At 41.6% G+C, this 21,155-nt stretch overlaps 1 protein-coding gene across 1 annotated transcript in view; it reads right to left on the reverse strand.

The window, feature by feature from the left end:
• Nucleotides 1-21,155, reverse strand: part of SLC17A8 (solute carrier family 17 member 8) — a 769,865-nt gene that overhangs the window by 210,626 nt on the left and 538,084 nt on the right. Inside the window, exon 8 of the mRNA XM_069629352.1 lies at nucleotides 7,745-7,894. Coding sequence (XP_069485453.1) covers nucleotides 7,745-7,894 — 150 coding nt within the window. The remainder of the gene's footprint in view (nucleotides 1-7,744; nucleotides 7,895-21,155) is intronic.

Consider the following 21,155-nt stretch of genomic DNA (forward strand, 5'->3'; position numbering starts at 1 on the left):
TTAGTTCCCTTTGGCACTGCAACCGATGCTACATACCATAATCTCATCATGAATTCTTCTGGAAGAAGATTTTGCTGGACCCTGCTGAGAGAGCAATTGTTTCTAAAGTCCTCGAGTTGTGAGGTGAAGGCAGGTGTTCCAAGTCAGGTGAGAGCTCTGTCCCCCCTAACCATCCCCAGGAACCATTGGGAGTGAACTCTTCTGCTGGACCAAAACCTGCCTCTCTGCCTGCCACTCTGATTCCTAGGACCTCACTGTGTTGCAGGATACCTGAAGATGTGTGCCAGCCTGCTGCATGTTTGGGAGCCTGAGAAAATGACTAACCTTTGGCCTTTATACCCCTGAGACAGATTCACAGCACCTAGAAGCAAGGACATCCAAGATCCCTGTTTTTGATGTTGAACCACTGTGAGCCATGATTCGAGCAGGTTTGATTCCGAGCAAACTATAAGAACCCTTCCATACTGCCTTTGGCGTTCATTGCATTGCCTGTTCGACTCCGTTTTTCCCTGCACCATGCCAGTTGAAGCACATTATTGCCTCGGCTCGATCCAACAAATTACTGCTGTTTGCATTGCTCAAATCTCTGCCCAAAGCACCAGCTTCCACCAACTTGTCAGTCCTGTAAGTAGATCAACCCGACCCTGGTGTCTCCCTAGCAGCGACCTCTGAACCTTCCCCTTAAATTGACTCACATGTGCATCTCAGTACCAGGTCGACTGCCATCAATCCTCAACCGCCGAATCAAACCTGGTGACTGCCCGATCTGCGCAGCCTGAGCAGATGCTTTAAGACCGTAGCTATCTTCAGTTCGGCCTCAACTCAACACCAGCCTGCCGCTGGACTATCGCGACTGTCACATCCTCAAACTGAAAATAACCTGCAAACAACGCATAGGAGACTCATTTGATGCTGTTGAATCAACAGTAAGACAAAAGAAAAAAACAAAACAGAAATAAAAAAAGAAGCTGACGCAAGGACTGTAGGTCCCAGATATACGAAATATACACACCTCCCAGAAAATACATTAATTAGGGATAAGTGGGGGTCTTTTAAAGAAAGAACCTAGCCAATCCATCCATCCTAGGTACAGAACCAATTCCAGAGATTGGAACCTCGAATGATGACTGGAATGAACTAGAAGTCCTTTAAAAAAAACAACTTATACGAACTGAGCTACATGGTGCAATCATGACTGAGTATCTCCGAGCACATGCAGCCCCAATGGGCTTAATTGTAAGAATAGAACCCAGAATCTTTCTTGAGCAGATACAATTTCAAAAAGACTGGTCATATATAGCAAACAAGTGTACTAGAGACTGGCTTATCCTTATAATTAGTACTGCAAAAACTGTATCAGAAAAGATGATGAAAGAAATTGAGGAGAAACAGGAAGGTCTAAAAACAGCACATACCCTGGCATCATACATAAAAAGCATTGAAGAATTGGATATAGCCATGAAAGACATCTGTACAGGTGGGGAAATACTTTGAAAGACTTTAAAGAATTCAATCTAAATAAAAAAGTCACAAAACTGAGGAAGGACCTAACGAGTTTCACACAAGAAAAGATCTACCCATACATCACTGATGCATAGTATGAGGACCAAAGCCAAGCTCAAACACCAGCTGGTCAGTTTTTCAATCAATACAACAAAAAGTGCATACAGCGCCCACGGGCAAGACCACAAAATTGGACCTTCTCGAGTGGGAGCTCAGGTGGAAGCAATCAAAGCTTTGCCAGTACAAGCAGTGCTCTACCAACAACATCAAACATGAATGCCCAAACTGCACCACAGTTTTTTTCACAGAGGACAAGGAAAGTCCAAAAACAAAAACAGAGGCCAATGGAATCAGCCATGGCAGAACCAGTCCTCCAGGGTCACAAGGAGCAAAGGACAAGGAGCAACATTAAATATGCCCTTATGAATAAGAAAAGAACAGTCACTTGGGGAAATGTGGAAACAACATTGAGACCAGAAGCCACAACCAACATCATCCCGAACACTCTGATTGGTGAACCTACTCAATTGCATAATTCTGAGCAAGAAATGCTAGATGAACCGGCAATCTCTCTAGTAATGAATCTCTCTCAATATACACTCAGTAAGGACCAATATACAGTACTTGAAAAAGGCTTGAGTTTTGTACCGACCACACGGCACGATCCTTTCAAAACCCGCATAGAGGTGGCCCAGCTGGTCAGGAAGATATGTCTCAAACAGTATTTCAATACAAAAACACAAAGGGACAATGAAAAATCTGCGACCAATTTGAAGAATAGATCTATCTTCTATCCACCACCTAATGAAATTTCACCTGAATCTATTACCTTTGAAAAGGCTCTCATAAGAAAAATCGAGACCATGGAGAAAGAGGAACAACATACATTCAATTATTTCACTAAAAAAGATCGCCTAACCCTAAAAAGCTTGACAGAAAACGACAAAATCACAATAAAATCGGCCGATAAGGGAGGTGCAACAGTGATTCAAAGTACAGTAGACTATAACAAAATGGTGCAGACACTTCTAGATGACCACACTAGTTACAGACAACTTGGCAAAGATCCCACAGAGGATATACGGAAACTAATTCTACCTATTATAGAGGAAGCCATGATTGAAGGTCACATCAGCTTGAAAGAATATGAATATCTGAATCCAAAGACACAGAGGAAACCAGCTTTTTATGCACTTCCAAAAGTGCACAAAGGCATAACACTGGTACCAGGAAGACCTATTGTATCTGGTACAGGATCCATTTTAGAGCCCTTATCTGAATTTGTCGATTTCCTCCTCAGACCTGTGATAAGCAAAATGAAATCACACCTAAAGGATACAACATCTGTTTTGAAGTTACTAAAAGACCTTCCTTTCGATCCAGGACAACAGATACTAGTGACTATGGATATTGAGGCCTTATATACCAAAATACCACAAATGGCCACTCTACAAGTTGTAGAAAAGATATTGAGAAATGCACAACCACCTGTCGAAACACCTGTTACTCTGATTATGCAACTAGCGGAACTAGCACTCACCAAAAATGTCTTCCTGTTTAAGAAAACATTCTATGAACAGACCTCCGGAACTGCAATGGGGGCAACATTTGCCCCTGGCCTAGCAAACCTATATGTAGCAGACTTTGAGGACCAAAAGATCTATCCATCAACGAACTCATGGCTGGACAAAATAGACCTGTGGAAAAGGTACATAGATGACATCATCATGATCTTTAAAGGAACAGATGAGGAACTTGCAGCATTCCTGACATGGCTAAACCAACAAAATCCTTACTTATCCTTCACGGAGACACATAGCCATACATCTCTACATCTTCTGGATCTGCGACTCGAAATATGCAACAACGCCATATCCACTGTGGTATTTAACAAACCTACTGATAGGAATTCCTTGCTACAATTCAATAGTTACCATCCAGCAAGCCTGAGAAAAAACCTACCATTTGGACAATTCTTGAGATTCCGTAGGAACTGCTCACACGTAGCAGACTATGAAAAGCAGGCAGACCAACTAAGCCAGAAATTGAAAAATAGGGGATATCCAAAGAGGATTATAAAACAAGCAAGAAAAAGAGCAAGGAACATCCCAAGGGACGTGACTCTAGAACAACACACCAAAGAGACAAGCTCCTTGAATGATAATATCACAGCCATCTTCACTTACTCCCCTTTAACCAATAAAATAAAAAAAAGAAGTGTTAAAACTCTGGCCGATGCTAAATGTGGGTGAATCCCAACTCCAATCCCAAAGGTTTGCAATCAAAAGAGGGAAAAACCTCAAAGATTCACTGATGCACATCTACAAGGAACCTGTTACTCCATTGCATATAACACTATGGAACCAAGAAAAACCAAGAGGCCATGGTCCCTGTGGCACATGTAGTTCCTGTGCAAGCACTATTAGAACAAAGGAAATCGACATCGGTTTGAGATACCGCTGGACACAAAAGGACTTCGCCAATTGCAATACGAAGAATATCATCTATATCATAACCTGCCATTGCAACCTGCACTATATAGGGATGACTACACGCCCCATCAGGACCAGGCTGGCTGAACATCGTTCATGTATTCGGACAAAAAAACTAACAGCACCGATGGTAGAACACTTTGCCAGTAAAAACCATGCTCCTGATAAATTTCACCTGGTCTATCATTGAGAGAGTTAACACTCCATCAAGAGGAGGAAACCTTCACGATCTACTGTATCGCCATGAGAAGCAATGGAGCAAACCGCCAAAGGTTTAAACGAACCTACATCCTGGCTAACTCTTGCAGTGTTATAAAGAGTAACAATGTGTGGGCATTCAACTGACTATGCCATCAAGATGGCAACGGACAAGGCAGGTGTGATTCAGTCGATATGCTATCACCTGTATGTGTTCACACAATAGGGCAATCATGTTGTCAACCCCCAGTACTATCTAGTATCATTTACTGAAGTATGATGTGTCAAACTTGAATTTTGAATTTCAAACCCTGGATTCTGGAGTTTGCAATTTAAGATTTAAGCTTTAAGATTTAAGTACTTATGTCTATCTAGATATCTCTGAGTCTTTCTGTAGGCACTGTTGAAATGTATTGACTGAGTCTCCTGGTTCAACTCTGTCATCTGTCCACCACCCCATGGGGACTTATAAGGCCATACTCCCCCCAGTTTTTGACCCAACAGTACACTTTATCTCACGCTGGCGAGACCGACATCCACCTATATGGACCGGTTCATAACAACATGTATTACTTCACTGGCCACGGCACCCGAACGAGGTAGTCTGCAGCATCTCAGCCATGTGAACACACAAATAGGTCGGTCCTCTTTCGAAACTTCCGAATACTTAAAAACACTGAGGCGCATTCACTCATACACACTACAATTCCCCAATTCCATTATAGCCTGTGATACGCGCATCAGCTCCTCCCCTTGCAGGGCCGCACGTAGCCATGCACGCACAGAATGCGGCGCACGCGATCAGTAAACATCACGTGATCTAGATCACGAGCTATTTTTCGGCTGCCGGCTCACCGAGGTTCCTGTCTCGGCGCCGCGACCTGCACTGCAAACGAGTCGCTCACCCAGCGGAGGCACACTGCACCCGAACAAGCACTAAATAACCAGGTAAAAACCCTGAATTTAATCACAAGGCTCACGCTCGATTTCGTTTGTGCTTAAATGCGGCTAGGAAGAGCCCGCTTACCCATAACGCATTGTTGACCTGTGCATACTTATTGCAGTTTTCTATTGTATTCCATCTAGTGTGGTGCCCCTTTTGGTTGAATTTCTTCACCTGAACTAAGCCGCGAAAACATTTTCAAATGACTCGCAAGCACAACTAAGGGGCCAACAGGTTAGTTCAGCCCCACATCTTAAAAGCATTTGTTAAGCTGTCACTAATTTTAAATTTTTAGTGTTATCAACAGTTACTCACCAGTTTAGCAGGATGTGTTCATTGCATAGACTTGCATTAGGGTAAAATACCCCTGTGTCTGCCACTTACCGGGTATGGTATATCTGTACCTTATAAACACACATAACTAGAGATGTGTTGGTACTTCCTGGTGCCTGGGAACTCTGCCTGAAGCAATTGAAGAGGCTGCTTAAGTTATGTCATAAAAATGGATACCTTGACCTAGTTAATGACCCTAATCATATTTCGGTCCACATCTAGGTACCCTGTGCAGAAGTCTGATTCACAGTGGCATCTGCAGTAGGACTGAAGCCTACATCCATACATCTAGGACCCTCCCAATAAGAGAAGACACCAAATAATTGGGGGGTAAGACACTCACCACACCAGGTGAAAAACAGACAAATGATGTAGCCACAATATCACTCATCATCGTGTCGTGTCTTCTCTCTCCTTCCCCTCCACATTTCCCCCCTCCGTCCCCTCCCCGTTCTGTATCCATAGAGACTGGTCCGCATGCATGTAAGGAAGCTATTTCTAGCCCTAAAAACACCAACAGCAACATAAATGGTTAAGCTGTTTTCAGCCCTGATGAAAGTGGTCTCCTACCACTGAAACCGGTCGGCTCATCACAACACTGTACCTGCATACTTGAATGCAATATGTCAGAATACAGTACGATCAACCCTAATGAAGTTAAGGACTGATCAAGGATCATTACTGTGTATAAAACACACAGAAATATAGGAAAAACTTTCTATATTAACAACAGCAAGACAAAAGAAAAAAACAAAACAGAAAGAAAAAAAGAAGCTGGCGTGAGGACTGCAGGTCCCCGATATACGAAATATACCCACCTCCCAGAAAATACATTAATCAGGGATAAGTGGGGGTCTTTTAAAGAAAGAACCTGCCCTCAGGGATAAACCTAATAAAGTCAATTTTGCTTCATCTTGAGGACAGCCTTTTATGACAAAACAACAGAAGTGTTTCTAAAACCTTTTTGTTTTTTAAGGAACTATTATAAATAAAATTGCCCAAATCCTAACGTGAAGACACAATATCCAAGGGAAGATTTGGGTATTTGACCACCCTTATGGTCCAGTACGTGGATACACTCCTGTAAGTAGATCAACCCGACCCTGGTGTCTCCCTAGCAGCGACCTCCGAGCCTTCCCCTTAAATTGACTCACATGTGCATCTCAGTACCAGCTCGACTGCCATCAATCCTCGACCGCCGAATCAAACCTGGTGACTGCCCAATCTGCACAGCCTGAGCAGATGCTTTGAGACTGCAGCTACCTTCAGTTTGGCCCCAACTGAACGCCAGCCTGCCGCTGGACTATCGCGACTGCCACATCCTCAAACTGAAAATGACCTGCAAATGACACATATGAGACTCATTTGATGCTCGGCAAGACATTTGCAAAGGTATTACTGACTGAAATCTTCCCCCCCTGGTCTATCATTGGGCCCCAGACACTGGATAAGTAACTTTAATCCCTTTTTGCAACCTCAAGAATATATCTTTTGGACATTGTGGTCTTTTATTCCCTTTTCTCCCCCTCTCTCATTACCCAGAGTGCTGCATACATACTATCTCTGCACATTATGTGTTCCTTGTACAGGGGTGGGTTTTACAGTGTTTTCTAGCTAGTTATTGTGTACATGGTGTGTTTGGCTGAAGTATATATTTTTTATAGAACCTTGATTGAACATTCCTTTATTTTCATCTGTTATATTTCACTGTTTGGGTTGCTACTGGACCACATTCACTCCCTTCTTAAGAGCACAAAAGGCGAAGGAGGTGTATCTCTTAACTGTGCCTGTTTTACCTTTATGATTGTGTTGGTTCTTGGTTTATGGTGGTGTGAGGGTTGAGTGAGCACTTTAGCCACTACCCATCCCTGTACGCTTGGAGGACAGAAGTAAATTCATCACAATAAGGTATTTTTTTCTCATCCATTTCCTCCTGCCCTGTTTGGTCTTGTCCTTTATAGCATGTATTAATTGAAAGATAGGCTTTTTTACTGAATAGATTAAAGGTAACCTAGCGGATGAATTTCCGGCAGATCTTGACAGGGATGATGTACCACATGATGATCCTACTATCCGTAGTGCATAGTGATGATGGATTTATGCCATCGTTTTGTACGTTTTGTACATTTAGCTACACAAACCCAGAGAGAGTGATTGATTAGATGAATAGCACATATAACAACTGTGAAATAGCATAAGTGACAGGAAACAGTTTTATAATATATGTTCATACACATTTTAGCATTATTGAAAGAAAAATAGACTTTAAATGTACCTTGCTGATAGGAAAACCGAACACTTCTTCAAAGTAAGCTGGTTGGCTAATAAGCAGCAAATAGAAGGTCCAACTTCTACAAAAGTTTGCAACAATGATTGCGTAAACTGGCATTGAGGTAAAAAACTTCCTCCAAGGGGTTTTATTTTTCTAGGAAATAAAAACATGGTTTACAATATAGAAAATATGAGGTGATTGAGTGAGTTGCTGAGTCACTGTTAGTGTATGATGATGTGTGACAGAATATGTCCTAGGGTATGTGACAGAGTGACTCTCAACAGGGTTGAAAAGAAAGCATGTTTTGTAGCAGAGACATAGACAGGGTGATTGAAACCAGACTGCATATTCACAAAATAACCACAATAAAACACTTAATAATACAAACCACACTTATGGTATCATTATTTTTGTGCGCCGAGGTCACATCAATTATATTTTATTTACTCCTTGTTAGTTCCCTTTGGCACTGCAACCGATGCTACATGCCATAATCTCATCATGAATTCTTCGGAACTACTAAAGAGTGCTGGTGAGCCTGGAAAATAAGGGCACGATCTTAAGCTACTGGGATGCAGGTGGTTTACCTGAAAATTATTGAATGCCAGCACATAAATTACAACGATAATGTTCACCAGTGATGAGTAAAGCTGCAGATTTGTCGTGTTATGTAACCACGTCCAGGCATCTTCTATGCCAGGCGTCCTTGGCTAAAGGCCAAGGACATGACCTGTCTGGGCTTGTTCACGCATCATAGGACCAAGGTCTAGTCTTTCTGTCCCAGCCACCCCTTATAGACATCACCACATGCTTCCTGCCACTGCAGAATATTCTCATCCTCTCTAGGGCTCTCCTTCTCAAGTGCTCAAAATCACTCTGGACTGCAACTCAGTTTAATCTAATCAACATCCTTTTCGCACCATCCCAGCACACCATGGTTACCTGCACCCACCAACACCCATCAACTGATGCTAATTAATGCCCTCTCCACTGTTGCTCAGACAATTGACTTTGCTGATCGCATTTTAGACAATCATCTTAATATCCTTTTCATCACCGAAACCTGGTTCAAACCAACCTCCACCTACATCTTCGATGTCCTCTTGCCCCCCTCACCAGTTACATCAACCAACACACTGTCTGCACATGCAAGGCACAAGATCGGCTGCCCCTGTGTGATAATACCCCTACCAACCCCTACCTCTATAGTCTCATGCTGGTTCCTTGTGTCCCGCAACAACTTGGTCACCTTCCATCTACAGGCCGCTCCAAGTTTGTGGGACCTTCCTCAAAGATTCCACCAACCTATTCTCCTCAGCCACAGTGGCATGCTCCAATAACGTCTTTCTTGGGGACTTGAGAGCTCCTGAGAAATGGGCAGCAAAACATACTGGGGTGTTCTACCCTCACTGACTGAATCCATTGATCTAAAACAAATCATCCACTCCCCAGAACACATGAAATGTACCACCCTCGACATACCCTTCTCTGCACTGCTCATCTCCTGCTCGAAGCTTCTTCCACTCGACTAGTCTGGCCACCCCTTTACCGCTATTACACTCTATGGCCCACCCAAAAAGTCCAAGCTAAACACCCCCTGATAGAACAATACTTATTAAAAACCTTCACTAGTGACACACTGGAGGCAAGCTTTTCCACCTTCCTTGCTGCCTTGCTTAGAGAATGGAGTTCTCCAGAACTATCCAAAAGTGGTTCGCCTCATACCTTCTGGCAGGCACCAAGTCATCCAGATAGGGACAATGAGGTCCAACGGAAATTAGTTACATGTGGTGTCCCCTGTGGCTCCATTCCCTCTCCAATCATATTTAATCCTTACATGAAACCAGTAGGCAACCTCCTCCATGACCCCAGCACAGCCAATTCTCAATATGCTTATGACACTCAGATGTATCTTAGGGTCTGTGGCTCAGAGGACATTGCTCACCTCTGCAACTGCTTGGCAACCATTCAAACATGGATATCGAACTCCTACCTCAATCTCAGCCCCACCAAGACAGAATTCATCCTCATCAGTCTCACCATCAAACAACCAGTCCACCAAAGGCTACATGAAATGCACCTACATGGGATAGATCCTCTACTCTCAGACTAGGCTAAATCCCTGAGCTACATCATCAATGACATCCTGTCCTCTAAAAGACATATCCCTCTGTAAAAGTTGATTATAGAAGTGTATCCAATAGACGCTCTGTAAAGTTGAATTTAGAAGTGTTCCCAATAGTCGCTCTGTGAAGTTGAATTTAGAAGTGTCCCCAATAGCATCTGTGAAAGTTGACTATAGAACTGTATCCTATAGACACTCTGGAAAGTTTCATTTATAAGTGTGCCCAATAGCCTCTAGTAAACTGAATCTAGAAGTGTGCCCAATAGCCTCTCTGTGGAAAACTGTATTTAGAAGTGCGCCCAGTACCCTCTCTGGGAAAGTTGCAATTAGAAGTGTGCTCAGTGAAAGAGCATATAACCGATCATACCACACCACCATGCTTACTCTCTCCTTACATCACCACTCAACTAGAACACAGAGATACTATGACACCATTCGGTATAACTGTTCTCATACCAACATTCCGCCGCTTACTCCACATCATTCTATGTAATCACTGCTGGTTCCACACCCCCAGCCAGGCGTTTTCCTCAGGCCTAACGCAGCCACATCCGTTCCGGATAAATCCTGCCAGAACGAACACATTCTCCTGATCTCTCAACCACCACACCTACCGCTAAGAAGCAGCTATTACACGAGTACCGCACGAGCTGCACACATACCCGGTGCTCACACGCACCTTTTGACTCTCCCTACTCTCTCTACTGATCTGAACTTCGGTTCCCAAGGGCGTTCAACCTACAAGCGCCTTCAGACCATACCAATGGTATATAAGGCGCTATATAAGTGCAAAATAACAATAACAATAACAATAACAATATAGCCATGAAATTGAAATGGGCTGGATCAAGATCCCTATGCTAAACAAAATCAAATCATTGATCCCAACTTGCGACGTCCAGCTGGTAGTATAAGCTCTCGTTATCTTCTTCATCGGTGGGGGGACGACCTTCTAACACCGTTCCACACCTGCACCCATCCACCACAGTGCAGTGCACCATATAAAAGGCCCCCAGAAATGTTATCACTTCACCCCTGCCTGCGCAAACTTAACTTGCTCCATCACCCCACAAGGATCATATAAAAAAATACTTCAATCACATACAGAGCAGTAATGAATGGCTCTCTGGCCTATTGTGTGGCCAAAATCAACACCTCAATAGGCATCAACACATCCCACAGCAAAACCATCAATCGCCTAGAGTCCAAATTTGCTGACAAAAAGGAAACGTGCAAGCAGTCATTATCTTTCTACGCCCTAGCAGGGGACATAATCCAAGTGATGGCTTGCAATGCCCCCATCATCCTTCAGTTCCGAAAAGCACTGAAAACCTGTCTCTTCCAACAGTGCCTGACTAACAATTAGGCTCCAACCCTTGCTTTACGCAGTATTACAATGCTGTTTCTTCAATGTGGCACACTGCTGTGTTCGAGGAACGTTTGTTTGAGTGGTGATTGCGCACTGATGGCGACTTGATATTCGTCTATAAGATTATAAAGATCGAAACAGGATTTGGCATGAATTTTTGGATCTGGTCCATTGGGCCCCGCCCACATTAAAGTGCCTCATTTCCATATTGGAGGAGGCTGCTATACCTAGGCCTACTGTGATGCCCTGCAGAATTAGCGTTGTCCCATTGATGGGAGATAGGCACTGTGTCACCAGAAGACGCCAGTTGGGATTTTCCTACTTTGGAGGCACCATTGTTGTGCCATCACAGGTGCCAGAAACAACTCAGACAGCACGGTGTTGAAGAGATCCACGGTTTTTACCAATAATCCCCTGAAGAATGTTCTCCCGAGATTGGGCTTGATGAACAGAAACATGTTGGGATTGATATTTTAATGACACATTGAGAATTTGTATTTTTGTTATTAACATCTTTTGTGTCTTGTTGATTTGTATGATTGTTTTGTGTTATTGTTTGAGATTCAATTGCCTATACTGTATGTATCACCTTGTTGTGTTAGGCTTGTTTATTTATGTTTAGGCGATATTTAATTGAATTAAAAAAATATATCATTTTTGTAACTAATCAATGCACCTAGTCCATTTTTTCAGTATATGAAGTGCTGGGAGATCACGCAGAAATGCTAAGTTGGGAGGTATGCATTGAGTGAGTGGAGATAGGAATCATCTGACTCCTTTATTTTATCATATCATGGCAAATAATTTGGTTCTGCCGAATACAGTTTTGCCAATCCTCATCTAACATATTTTTGGCGAGGCTTGCTATGTTCGATGAGAGAAAGCATACGCCGTGCACCACGGGAATGCCACCCATGCCAAACATATGGGCACTTCCACTGGGCACAAAGAGAACAATGGGTCATCGTACTCCATCCAGATTGGTTTCTTTGATCTCTTCTGTCCTCGCTTGTTTCTTCCAAGTGTCAGTCGAGGGGGAGCCCTTACTTTAATGTTCCCCCCTGTTGGGGGTAGGGTTCTAAGTTCAAGTTTGAAAAGCCCCTCTACTAGGTAGCAATTTGTGAGCATGAGTCGGAGGAGAGGGAAGATGAATGAACTCTGTAATGTCTTCCCGAATTATTGAGCAACAGCCCCTTTGGGATCTAATTCAATGTATTACCTTATTCCATATGGCTTCTTTTGGGGTCCCTTTTGTCCTGATTAAGTTTTGGTACATTTGTCAAGTAGACAGTATTCATTCCAGACTTCATTGGCCCTTTCACTGGAGCTAGGTTAAATTGGTGTGCTATACTAATGCTGGCTGAATGCCTACTAGATAGGAATTGCTCCCTACCCTGACCACCCATCGAATGTCTACCATTCCTGTGCATACATCTTTTATCCGTATTCTGAGTGATTCTCTTCACTTTATGCTCCTCAATGACATTATTAACTATATATTCCACTGACAATCTCTCAAAAGTGGGTGGCTTTCTGGGTCCCCCCGCCCATGTCCCTTGTGTGAGATGGTGTTTCTTTAATAGTGTCTGCCCTAACATTATCGGAAATACTTATTGGGATACTGTCACAGATAACTGGTATTTTGCCTATTTAGGTCGAGAGTTTTTCCTTAATTAGAGCCAGGTCCCTGTGTATGTTCCTTAATTATATCACCAGTTTGTTTAATAGTGACCAGAGAGTATTACGGCAGCTACAGTTGCAAACACCACTGTTTTGCAATGGGCTAGAATTGCCCATGAGCCTGCCTAGCAACTTGCTAAGCATGCCATCCGATCTAGTTCCTTCTGTTGCTGAAGTAGAACAGCGTTCTTCCTCCCCTCTGATTTCTCCAGGTGTTGGGCTAATCTGTGTTACATTGGTACTGTCCCCAACAGATAATACTTCAAATCTGTTTGATATGACAACGTTAATCTGAATATTAGGTACCTCATTATTAATGGGGGCTGTCTAACTTTAAAATCTCTCATAAGTTTCGACTGGAATAATGTAGTTTTTTTCTCCCATCTGGGCATCAGTTTTAGGTACTTTGAAGGGTTAGAGTTCATCATCTACGCTTGACAGGGGGATTAAGGGGATAACTTTCCCTTGAGCAGAGTCTGTTATTTTATCACTAGAAGTGGGCATACTCTCTCATTCAATAGGTTTACTGTTAATTTTGCGGTATGAATTAGTATGTTTATTTGTATTTCCCAATTCTGGGGCAGAGTATTAAGATCAATTAGTAATAGTTATTAGCTTCAGAGTTGGGTGCATCTGAAATGACCATTGGAGGGGGTGGTAACAATAAAATTGGTGACAGGGCCGGTGGCGGAAGTGTGCTAAGGCTAAATTCCATTTAACCAATTAGTACCTTGGCCTCCTCTATTGGTTTGCTGATTAAAGCGGAGCTCTTTTTATCCTTTCCGCAGGTAAAGATGAGGTTATGGTTCTTTTTAGGGTACTTTTTCACATATGAAGAAATGACTTCTACATACACATTTAGTTCTGCATAGAATTATATAGCCTGCAGATTGAACCAACAAGGAGTACTAGCAACTTCGTTTTAGTTCCCAATAAAAAGGTTTAGAACAGCAATCCTCTATGAATGCACTGTGCAAAGGGCCTTGCACTTTGTACATACAAGCATTCGGCTGTGCTATGATAACAGGATGACAGCACTAGTCGCCAGGGTCACAGAAGTAGGGACTGATATAGCAAAGAGATCGTTGCTTTGGAGCATCTTGCCCCAGAAAGATTATACTGGGCACAGATAATGATGCCTCAAACACAGTGGGCACTTTTTTCTGCATATTGAGAACAAGACAGACAATGCGAGCATTTTGCGTGTGACAGCTATCTCGCCGGGCATTGAAATGAAGGGGACGTACTAATTAGATTGTTGATACACATCACACCTTAGGGCACGACTTTGAACGTGCAAACTGAGGGATATTATATTTTGTAAAATAAAAAGCATTATTTTTTACAATAGTCATTTTTGACACAATCAGCAAATCTTGTGCTGATGTATTATACCATTTGTTTTGTTCTTCTCTATCACTTTATAAAGTGCACTTTATTTACTAAGGTGTAAGGGTTGCATAAAATGTGCTTATGTGAGAGGGTTGAAGAAGGCTAGCTGCCTTGAGTTCCTACGAGGTGAACGTACCCAATTAATCCATAATACCAAAGCAGCAGAGCATAAAATGGTGTTGTACTCAGTCGAAGGAGAGACGCCTTCTGGGGTCTGAGCCAATGTCATGTGAAAAGGTGCTAGTCCTTTAATGTCAGCTGGGCTACAGGTGGGGGGTTTTCCACCGCTTTGAAGGCCAGCATTCTTAAGTCTAGCCCGGAAGTTCTAAGGAACTTGCGAAAGACTGATTGTATAAAGTGTAAGTAGTGCTAAGCGAACAATACAAAATGATGACACACTGATGTAAAACGTTAGAATGATAGGAATACAAATACTGGATTGTCAATGAATTACTTAGTCGGGAAATGTAAAAAAACTGGAAAGATGGAACTAAGGGGCATATTATGGACGACCATCCAAATGCCAGTGCACGGGACACTCAACTGCTAAGGGGGCACCCTAAACCCGACTCCCCATCCCTATCTTTACACATTTTGATTACAGTGGAGACATCCTAAACAACAGTCTATCCTATGCCTCTATTTAAAAGGCATATTTCAAGTTAAATTGTGTTTTCCGCCTTCTAAAACATCTAAACACAGCAAATATCTAACTGCTGATAAAATCACTGTCTGCCTTTGACCAGCAGAAATCATTTGCCATAAAAACTATTGAGTCATGCTCTATAATCCTTAATTTTCATTTTTTTTACAGTGTAAGTAGTTTATTACAAACGTTTCACTATTTTATTTCACATGTTAAAATAAAACTTCATTTTGCATTTTAAAATAAAACTTATTTCCTATTCTTTCCAGATTCATTTTCTTTCACATTGTCGTTATCCAACTAGATCACTGTTAACTTTGTCCCTTAGTTTCTTTAGTGCTGCTTCTAAAGAACTTAACTGTTGCAAAATTCAAACTTTTGTTTTTCGAAATTCATAAATAGGTTCCCACCATTTCTTGGCATCTAGCCCATTTGATCATGCAAGTAGAGTGTCCTCAAATCTTTCAACTTTGAGCAAAATAAGATCAAATGTTTCAGAGTTTTTCTTTCGTGATTGCATAGATGACACACTGCACCTTCTTGATTTTTTCCATATCTTTGCAACGTGGTGTTATTGTACAAAACATTAAATCTGAATCTTAGTAAAAAGTCTCGTTGTTTGTGATGAGGAAATCATTTTAAATAAACGGCACTCTATTCATCATTCCCCAGTTGGATTTCAGAAGAGTATGTATCTTGGATTTCGATCTTACTTCTTCAGATTTTCACTAATCGTCCGCCCAGAGGATCTTCTTTACCAGCATAGGATTTCTGGTTAAAGTGTCTCGGGTAGTTCCAAGAATGGTCATAATTTTTTTGCAATCACATTTCCATTCATTTAGAACCTGTGCTTTGTTTCCAGGTTTATTCATACCAAGCACCTAGAATTGTGGCAGGCAATTATCAAGTGTTGCCTTTTTATACAACATTAACTTATTTCATAAAATGTGTGCATTAAGGGGGATCAACCCCAATTCATAAGTACCGCCATTGGAATGGATTTTGGTAATTGTAAGAGTGTTTTACAAAAGTTACCATCTAGACTATTCCAGAAGTCAGATTTAATTTCAAAACAGGTTTCACCCCCAAATATAAGTGCTGAAGACACTTTCTGTTTGTAAAAGACAACAATTGGTTGCAATGAAAATTTGCCATATCTTCTGTCTATGGCTTTCCCTTGTGCAGTGAATCTTTTCACTTTCATTCTCAGTGAATCCATCCATGCATTTCCATTTTTTGCTGTACTTAGTTGAACACCTAGATGTTTTATTTCTTCTACTGATTCTAATTTGTTTCCATTCAAATGCCAAGTTTATTTTTTATTTTTCTGCAATCTATTGTCACCCACTACCATGATGTCAGATTTTGCAGCATTGATTTTAGACGTTTTCCGGGTATATATTTTTCCAGCTTGTTTAAAGACCTTTGGAAGCCTATCTTTGTCTGATCTAACCAAATCAGATCATCGGCATAACGTAGTCTGCCAACCTCATTACCATACATTTTCGGATGGAAAAATAGCTTGTTTTCGGGGTATCTTCTTTAGATCTTCTATGTAGAGACTGAATAAAGTGGCCGCTAAAGGGTAACCCTGCTTTAAGCCTTTTTTGTTAGAATATTGCTTGAAAGATTCCCACGCTGGCCAAGTTTCACTTGCATTGATATACAAGTATACAACTCTTTTAAAGCTTTTAATAAATCAGTTGGACATCCTTTGGACTCCATTTTTCTCTATAGCAGGCTACGATCGATACTATCAAAAGCCTGCTTCAGGGCGATGCTTGACGGATGTCATACGACCTGGTTTCTTTAATCCAATTCTTTAATATATTCAACAAAAGCGTGGCAAATACTTTTCCAATGCAGTCAAGTAACGCGATGGGCCGATAATTTAAGGGTTGAGATTGATCCCCTTTTTAAAAAAATGGGCACTATAATCGCTTTTATTCCATGATTTTGGTATTCTACCATGTTTCTTTATTCTCTGAAATAGCGTTGTACAATATTCTGCCCACTTTTCAGGATTTGCTTTTATAACTGCATTAGAAAGGCCATCCGGCCCTGCTTCTCGTGATGCTCTTGCTTTGTTAATAAGAGTTCTGATGTCTTCTTGTTTGAACTCCAAGTTCCAGGGCTCTGTTACATTTTGCTCTTCTTTGCTTTGTTCTTGACTAACTGTCCCATCGTCAAATAGATCCTTAAAGTATTCTATCCACATGCTTTCTGCAATAGGATTTATTAGTAACGTGTTTTTATTACCGTGTCTATCATTTATTAATTGCAATAAATTCCTACTATTTGTAGTTCCCAAAGCTCTCATCATGTGTTCAGCATCTCTTTGCAGTAGTAGTATTTTATGTGACTTTTGCCAGTTCTTATATTGTTGTTTTCTCTTGCGTGTTAGCTCTTTTATATTCTGTTTTTATATTCTGTTGTTTTGCAGTTTTTATCACACAAAGATCTTTTCTTAGTTGCTTCTTTTGTTTGGCTATCTCCGGGTCGTATACGTGAGTTGGTTTGAATTCTGGCTTTGACGACTGACTGTGAATTTCTCTGAAGCCCATTAGCATATGATAATACTCCACAGAGTTGTGATCATTAGATTGCCACTTTTTTAAAGCTGTTACAAGGGTTGGAATGTCTTTGGTTTTATCCTTTGACGGTTTAAGCCGTTTTCTACTTTAAGGTCTCCAGAGTACTTTCAGGTCTCCAGAGTAACAGGTTTCATTGCTTTTTTCCCTTTTCAATCTCGTGGCTGTGACCGGATCATGATCACTGTGGACATCAGATATCAAGTTTAGCTGTAGAATTCTTGGCAGCAGGTTTTGTGACAAAAATATATAGTCAAGTGTTGCTTTGGAATTCCTGTTTGGCCATGTAGGAGGTGGGGGCATATCACCGAAAACATTGCCGGTTAATGAATGAATAGCCTGCTGATCCATTTCTTCCATCCAGAGCTTTCCTCTAAAGGTTTTTCCGATGTTGTGAAGTTGCTTGGTCTTTGGATTTGCACAATCTGCTTTGAAACATGTCACATTAAGATCACCACAAAATATTATTTCAATATCTGGATGCTTCTCTACTGTCTTGTCTGTCCAGTCAGTTACTACATTGTGAAAACGGATTCCTTCTTTGGTTGTAGGATTCCAGTATAAGTTCATTAGAAGCAAAAGATCATGGTTTTTTGGTGAAAGACTTGTCAGTTTTATTAAATTTATTTGGTTGTATGGGTTTGGATTTATGCTCTCAATTACTGTCATGTCTGTCCCATCTTTTATCATTGTTAACAGTCCAGATGAAGGACGACCACACTGTTCACCCTTAGCTGGATTTAACAACTCTATGTATCCGTTTAACATTTAGGAAAAAATGTTTTTGCTGCCAGAGTAACTGCAGACACATTACCAGTAAATGCTTCAAAGACAACATTTCTCTTGGTGGGTCCATTTCAATCTAGTACCTTGGACTTCTCGTGATGGCCATAAATTAAAGTGCAACCTTAAAAACAACATCCTTAACTTTAGGGCTGGAAATTTCATCAAATATCGTTGGGGCTTATTCGTTGATTTTATATAAAAGTGTCCCCTTTAAAACAAGTCATACTTATTGCACTCATCCCAGGTTAACCTCCAATCGTACTGCCACAATTTAAGTTTTGATCTGTCCAAGTTTTCAAATAATACCTTGAGCTCAATATCAGATGCGCTCATTACTCCGATGCAGGTTTGCTTCCAACCCTTAACTGAGCAACCTTTCTGTGGCTTACAGCAGGGCAGCTATCTTTGGGAGCATAAATCTATGATTTGGGTCACACACAATGCATTTTCTGTATAAGCTAATGAGCCGCCATTTATACATAATATCAAGGGGCAGAAGACCCAGCTCCAACTGTACTATCTGCACAGGGACACAGTTGGGGAGAGTCAACACTTTCCTCCAAAATAATCCCTCTAGTTTCTTCCAGTTCGGCACACAGTCTGTCATCTTTGTCTCTGCCCCGTAAATTATCGATTGCGTTACCTTTTGCTTATAAAAAATTACTAGGGGTTAACAAGAGAATTTACCAAACCTTCTGTGTATAATGGAAGCTTGTGCAGCTGCTACTACCATATTTCTCCTAATGTCCACAAGATATGGTAATCTTTGTTATTATTATTAGTCATTCCCAAGTAATGATAATCGTTTACCACCATTAGGGGTTTCTTAAACACATTCCATTTCAAGAGACACCTCTTTGCATTCTTGATCTTAGAACCAAGATGCTAGTTTTATCAACTTTTATAGATAAGTAATTAGCAGTCCCATACTGCTCCTGTGCCCTCAGTTATCATTGGAGTCTGACTGGTGTTTTGCCAATTATGACCAAGTCGTCTGCATAGAGCAACCACTGCAGATGGCTATTACCCAATTTAGGTGGATTGGCAACCGTTCTTTCCCGAAATCTCCCAATATCCAAGATAAAATAGTTTAAAAGCACCAGGCCCAATATACAACCTTGTTTCAGCCCCCTTGTCATTGGTATTGACCATGTCAAGAGTCCCGCATTGTTTAACCTAATTTGCAAAGAGGTTTCTGTATATAGTTGTTTGATAAAGAGCCATTATATACGATTGATATTTTGCTTTTTCCAATTTTAAGAACAATAGCTCTCTAGATACTGAGTCGAACGCTTTTAAGTCCATGAAGGCCAGATATATGGTCTAGCCCGATTGAATGACTCTCTTCTTGATCTGGCTCAAAGTCAACAGGTCCACTGAGGTTTCTAGGCCCGGGACAAATCTGGACTGCCTCCAGTCCCCCATTGAACTCTGGTCCATCCAATCATTAAACTCGCTTTGCAGCAACCTAGTGAAAATCCTGCCCGGGATGTCCAGAAGGGCTATTGGTCTGTAATTCTGAGGCACTGTTCTATCTCCCTTCTTAAATACTGGGACAATGATTGATTTCCTCCAAGACTGCAGGATCTGCCTTCGCTTTACCACCCTTTTGAAAATAGAAATGATGACCCCTGACCACTCCTTTGGATGATCCTACAACATAAGGTTAGTGAGGCCGTCTGGGCCCGGCGCTCTTGTCAAGTTCAATCCCTTTATCTGTAGCAAAATATCACCCTGGTCAAACTGTAGATTAGAACATCCCCTCCAATTCCCATCACTGCTAGGGCTCAAGTTTGGACATTTGGCGTACAATTTCTTATAATACTCCACCCAGACACTCTCTTGGATCGGGTTATCGTGCAATGCCAATTGATCATCATTAATACCCTCGTTCAAGGTGGACCAGAGCTGTGCATTGTTCTGAGACTCAATTGTACGCAGCATTCTTTCTCCGTCTATCTGGCACATTCTGGCTTTCCGAGAATGAGTGAGGTGAAGCTGATGCCTCTCTAAGCACAGTGAGAGGGAGACCATGTCTGGTTGGTGGTTCAGTGGTTATTAACAACTTGAGAGTCCACCTAAACTTGTTTTGGCCCCCAGTGATCTGCAAATCATATTTATATGAATTTTTTCCTTTGTCTGCTTTAATAGGGGCCACCCAGGACAATAGAAGTAGGCTGTGATCACTTTGAGTCTGTGATAATAACTGCAGTTTCTTGGCCCTCAAAAAGCTCCCACTATTGACATCGATACAATCTATTGTCAACGACTGCTCCTTACAGGACCATGTAGGATTCATTGGCATGTCACCCTTTAGGGAGCCGTTGAGCATAATAAAACTACGCTCTTCCATAGATCCTCAACTCGTAAATCTTCCCCTGTGGCAGTTACGTTCGTAGCCTCTTTTGTTGAATCCACAACCTCATCACATGTTATCCACCTTTCCTCCTTGTAATTACAGGCCCTTCTGTCCTAGACCCTACCCTCCCGCATAGTCCCACAAACATTCTCTTTTGGCGGGGTAGACAATTTGCGCAGAAAAGCCCTTGAGCCAAAAGCCACAGATTTCTTAAGTGGACTTTGGTTTTTGGGTTTCTTAGCAAGCTGTAGCGGTATAACCCCAACTTTCTTTATGTTAAATATTTGGAAAGTAGGTTCCTGTACGGTTCGGCTTATAGGTACTTGAGGATTAGATGAAGGGGGAATGGAGGGGAGGTGTTGTAAGGGAAAGCAAGAGAGAAGGAGGAGGAGGAAGAGGAAGATAAGAGGCATTACACACCAGATGCAGTAGATATAATCTGAGGTGAAGGTGCTGATGGGCCACT

The sequence above is a fragment of the Ambystoma mexicanum genome, chromosome 12, assembly GCF_040938575.1.
Source record: "Ambystoma mexicanum isolate Mex_15411 chromosome 12, UKY_AmexF1_1, whole genome shotgun sequence".
In the NCBI taxonomy this organism is placed as follows: domain Eukaryota; kingdom Metazoa; phylum Chordata; class Amphibia; order Caudata; family Ambystomatidae; genus Ambystoma; species Ambystoma mexicanum.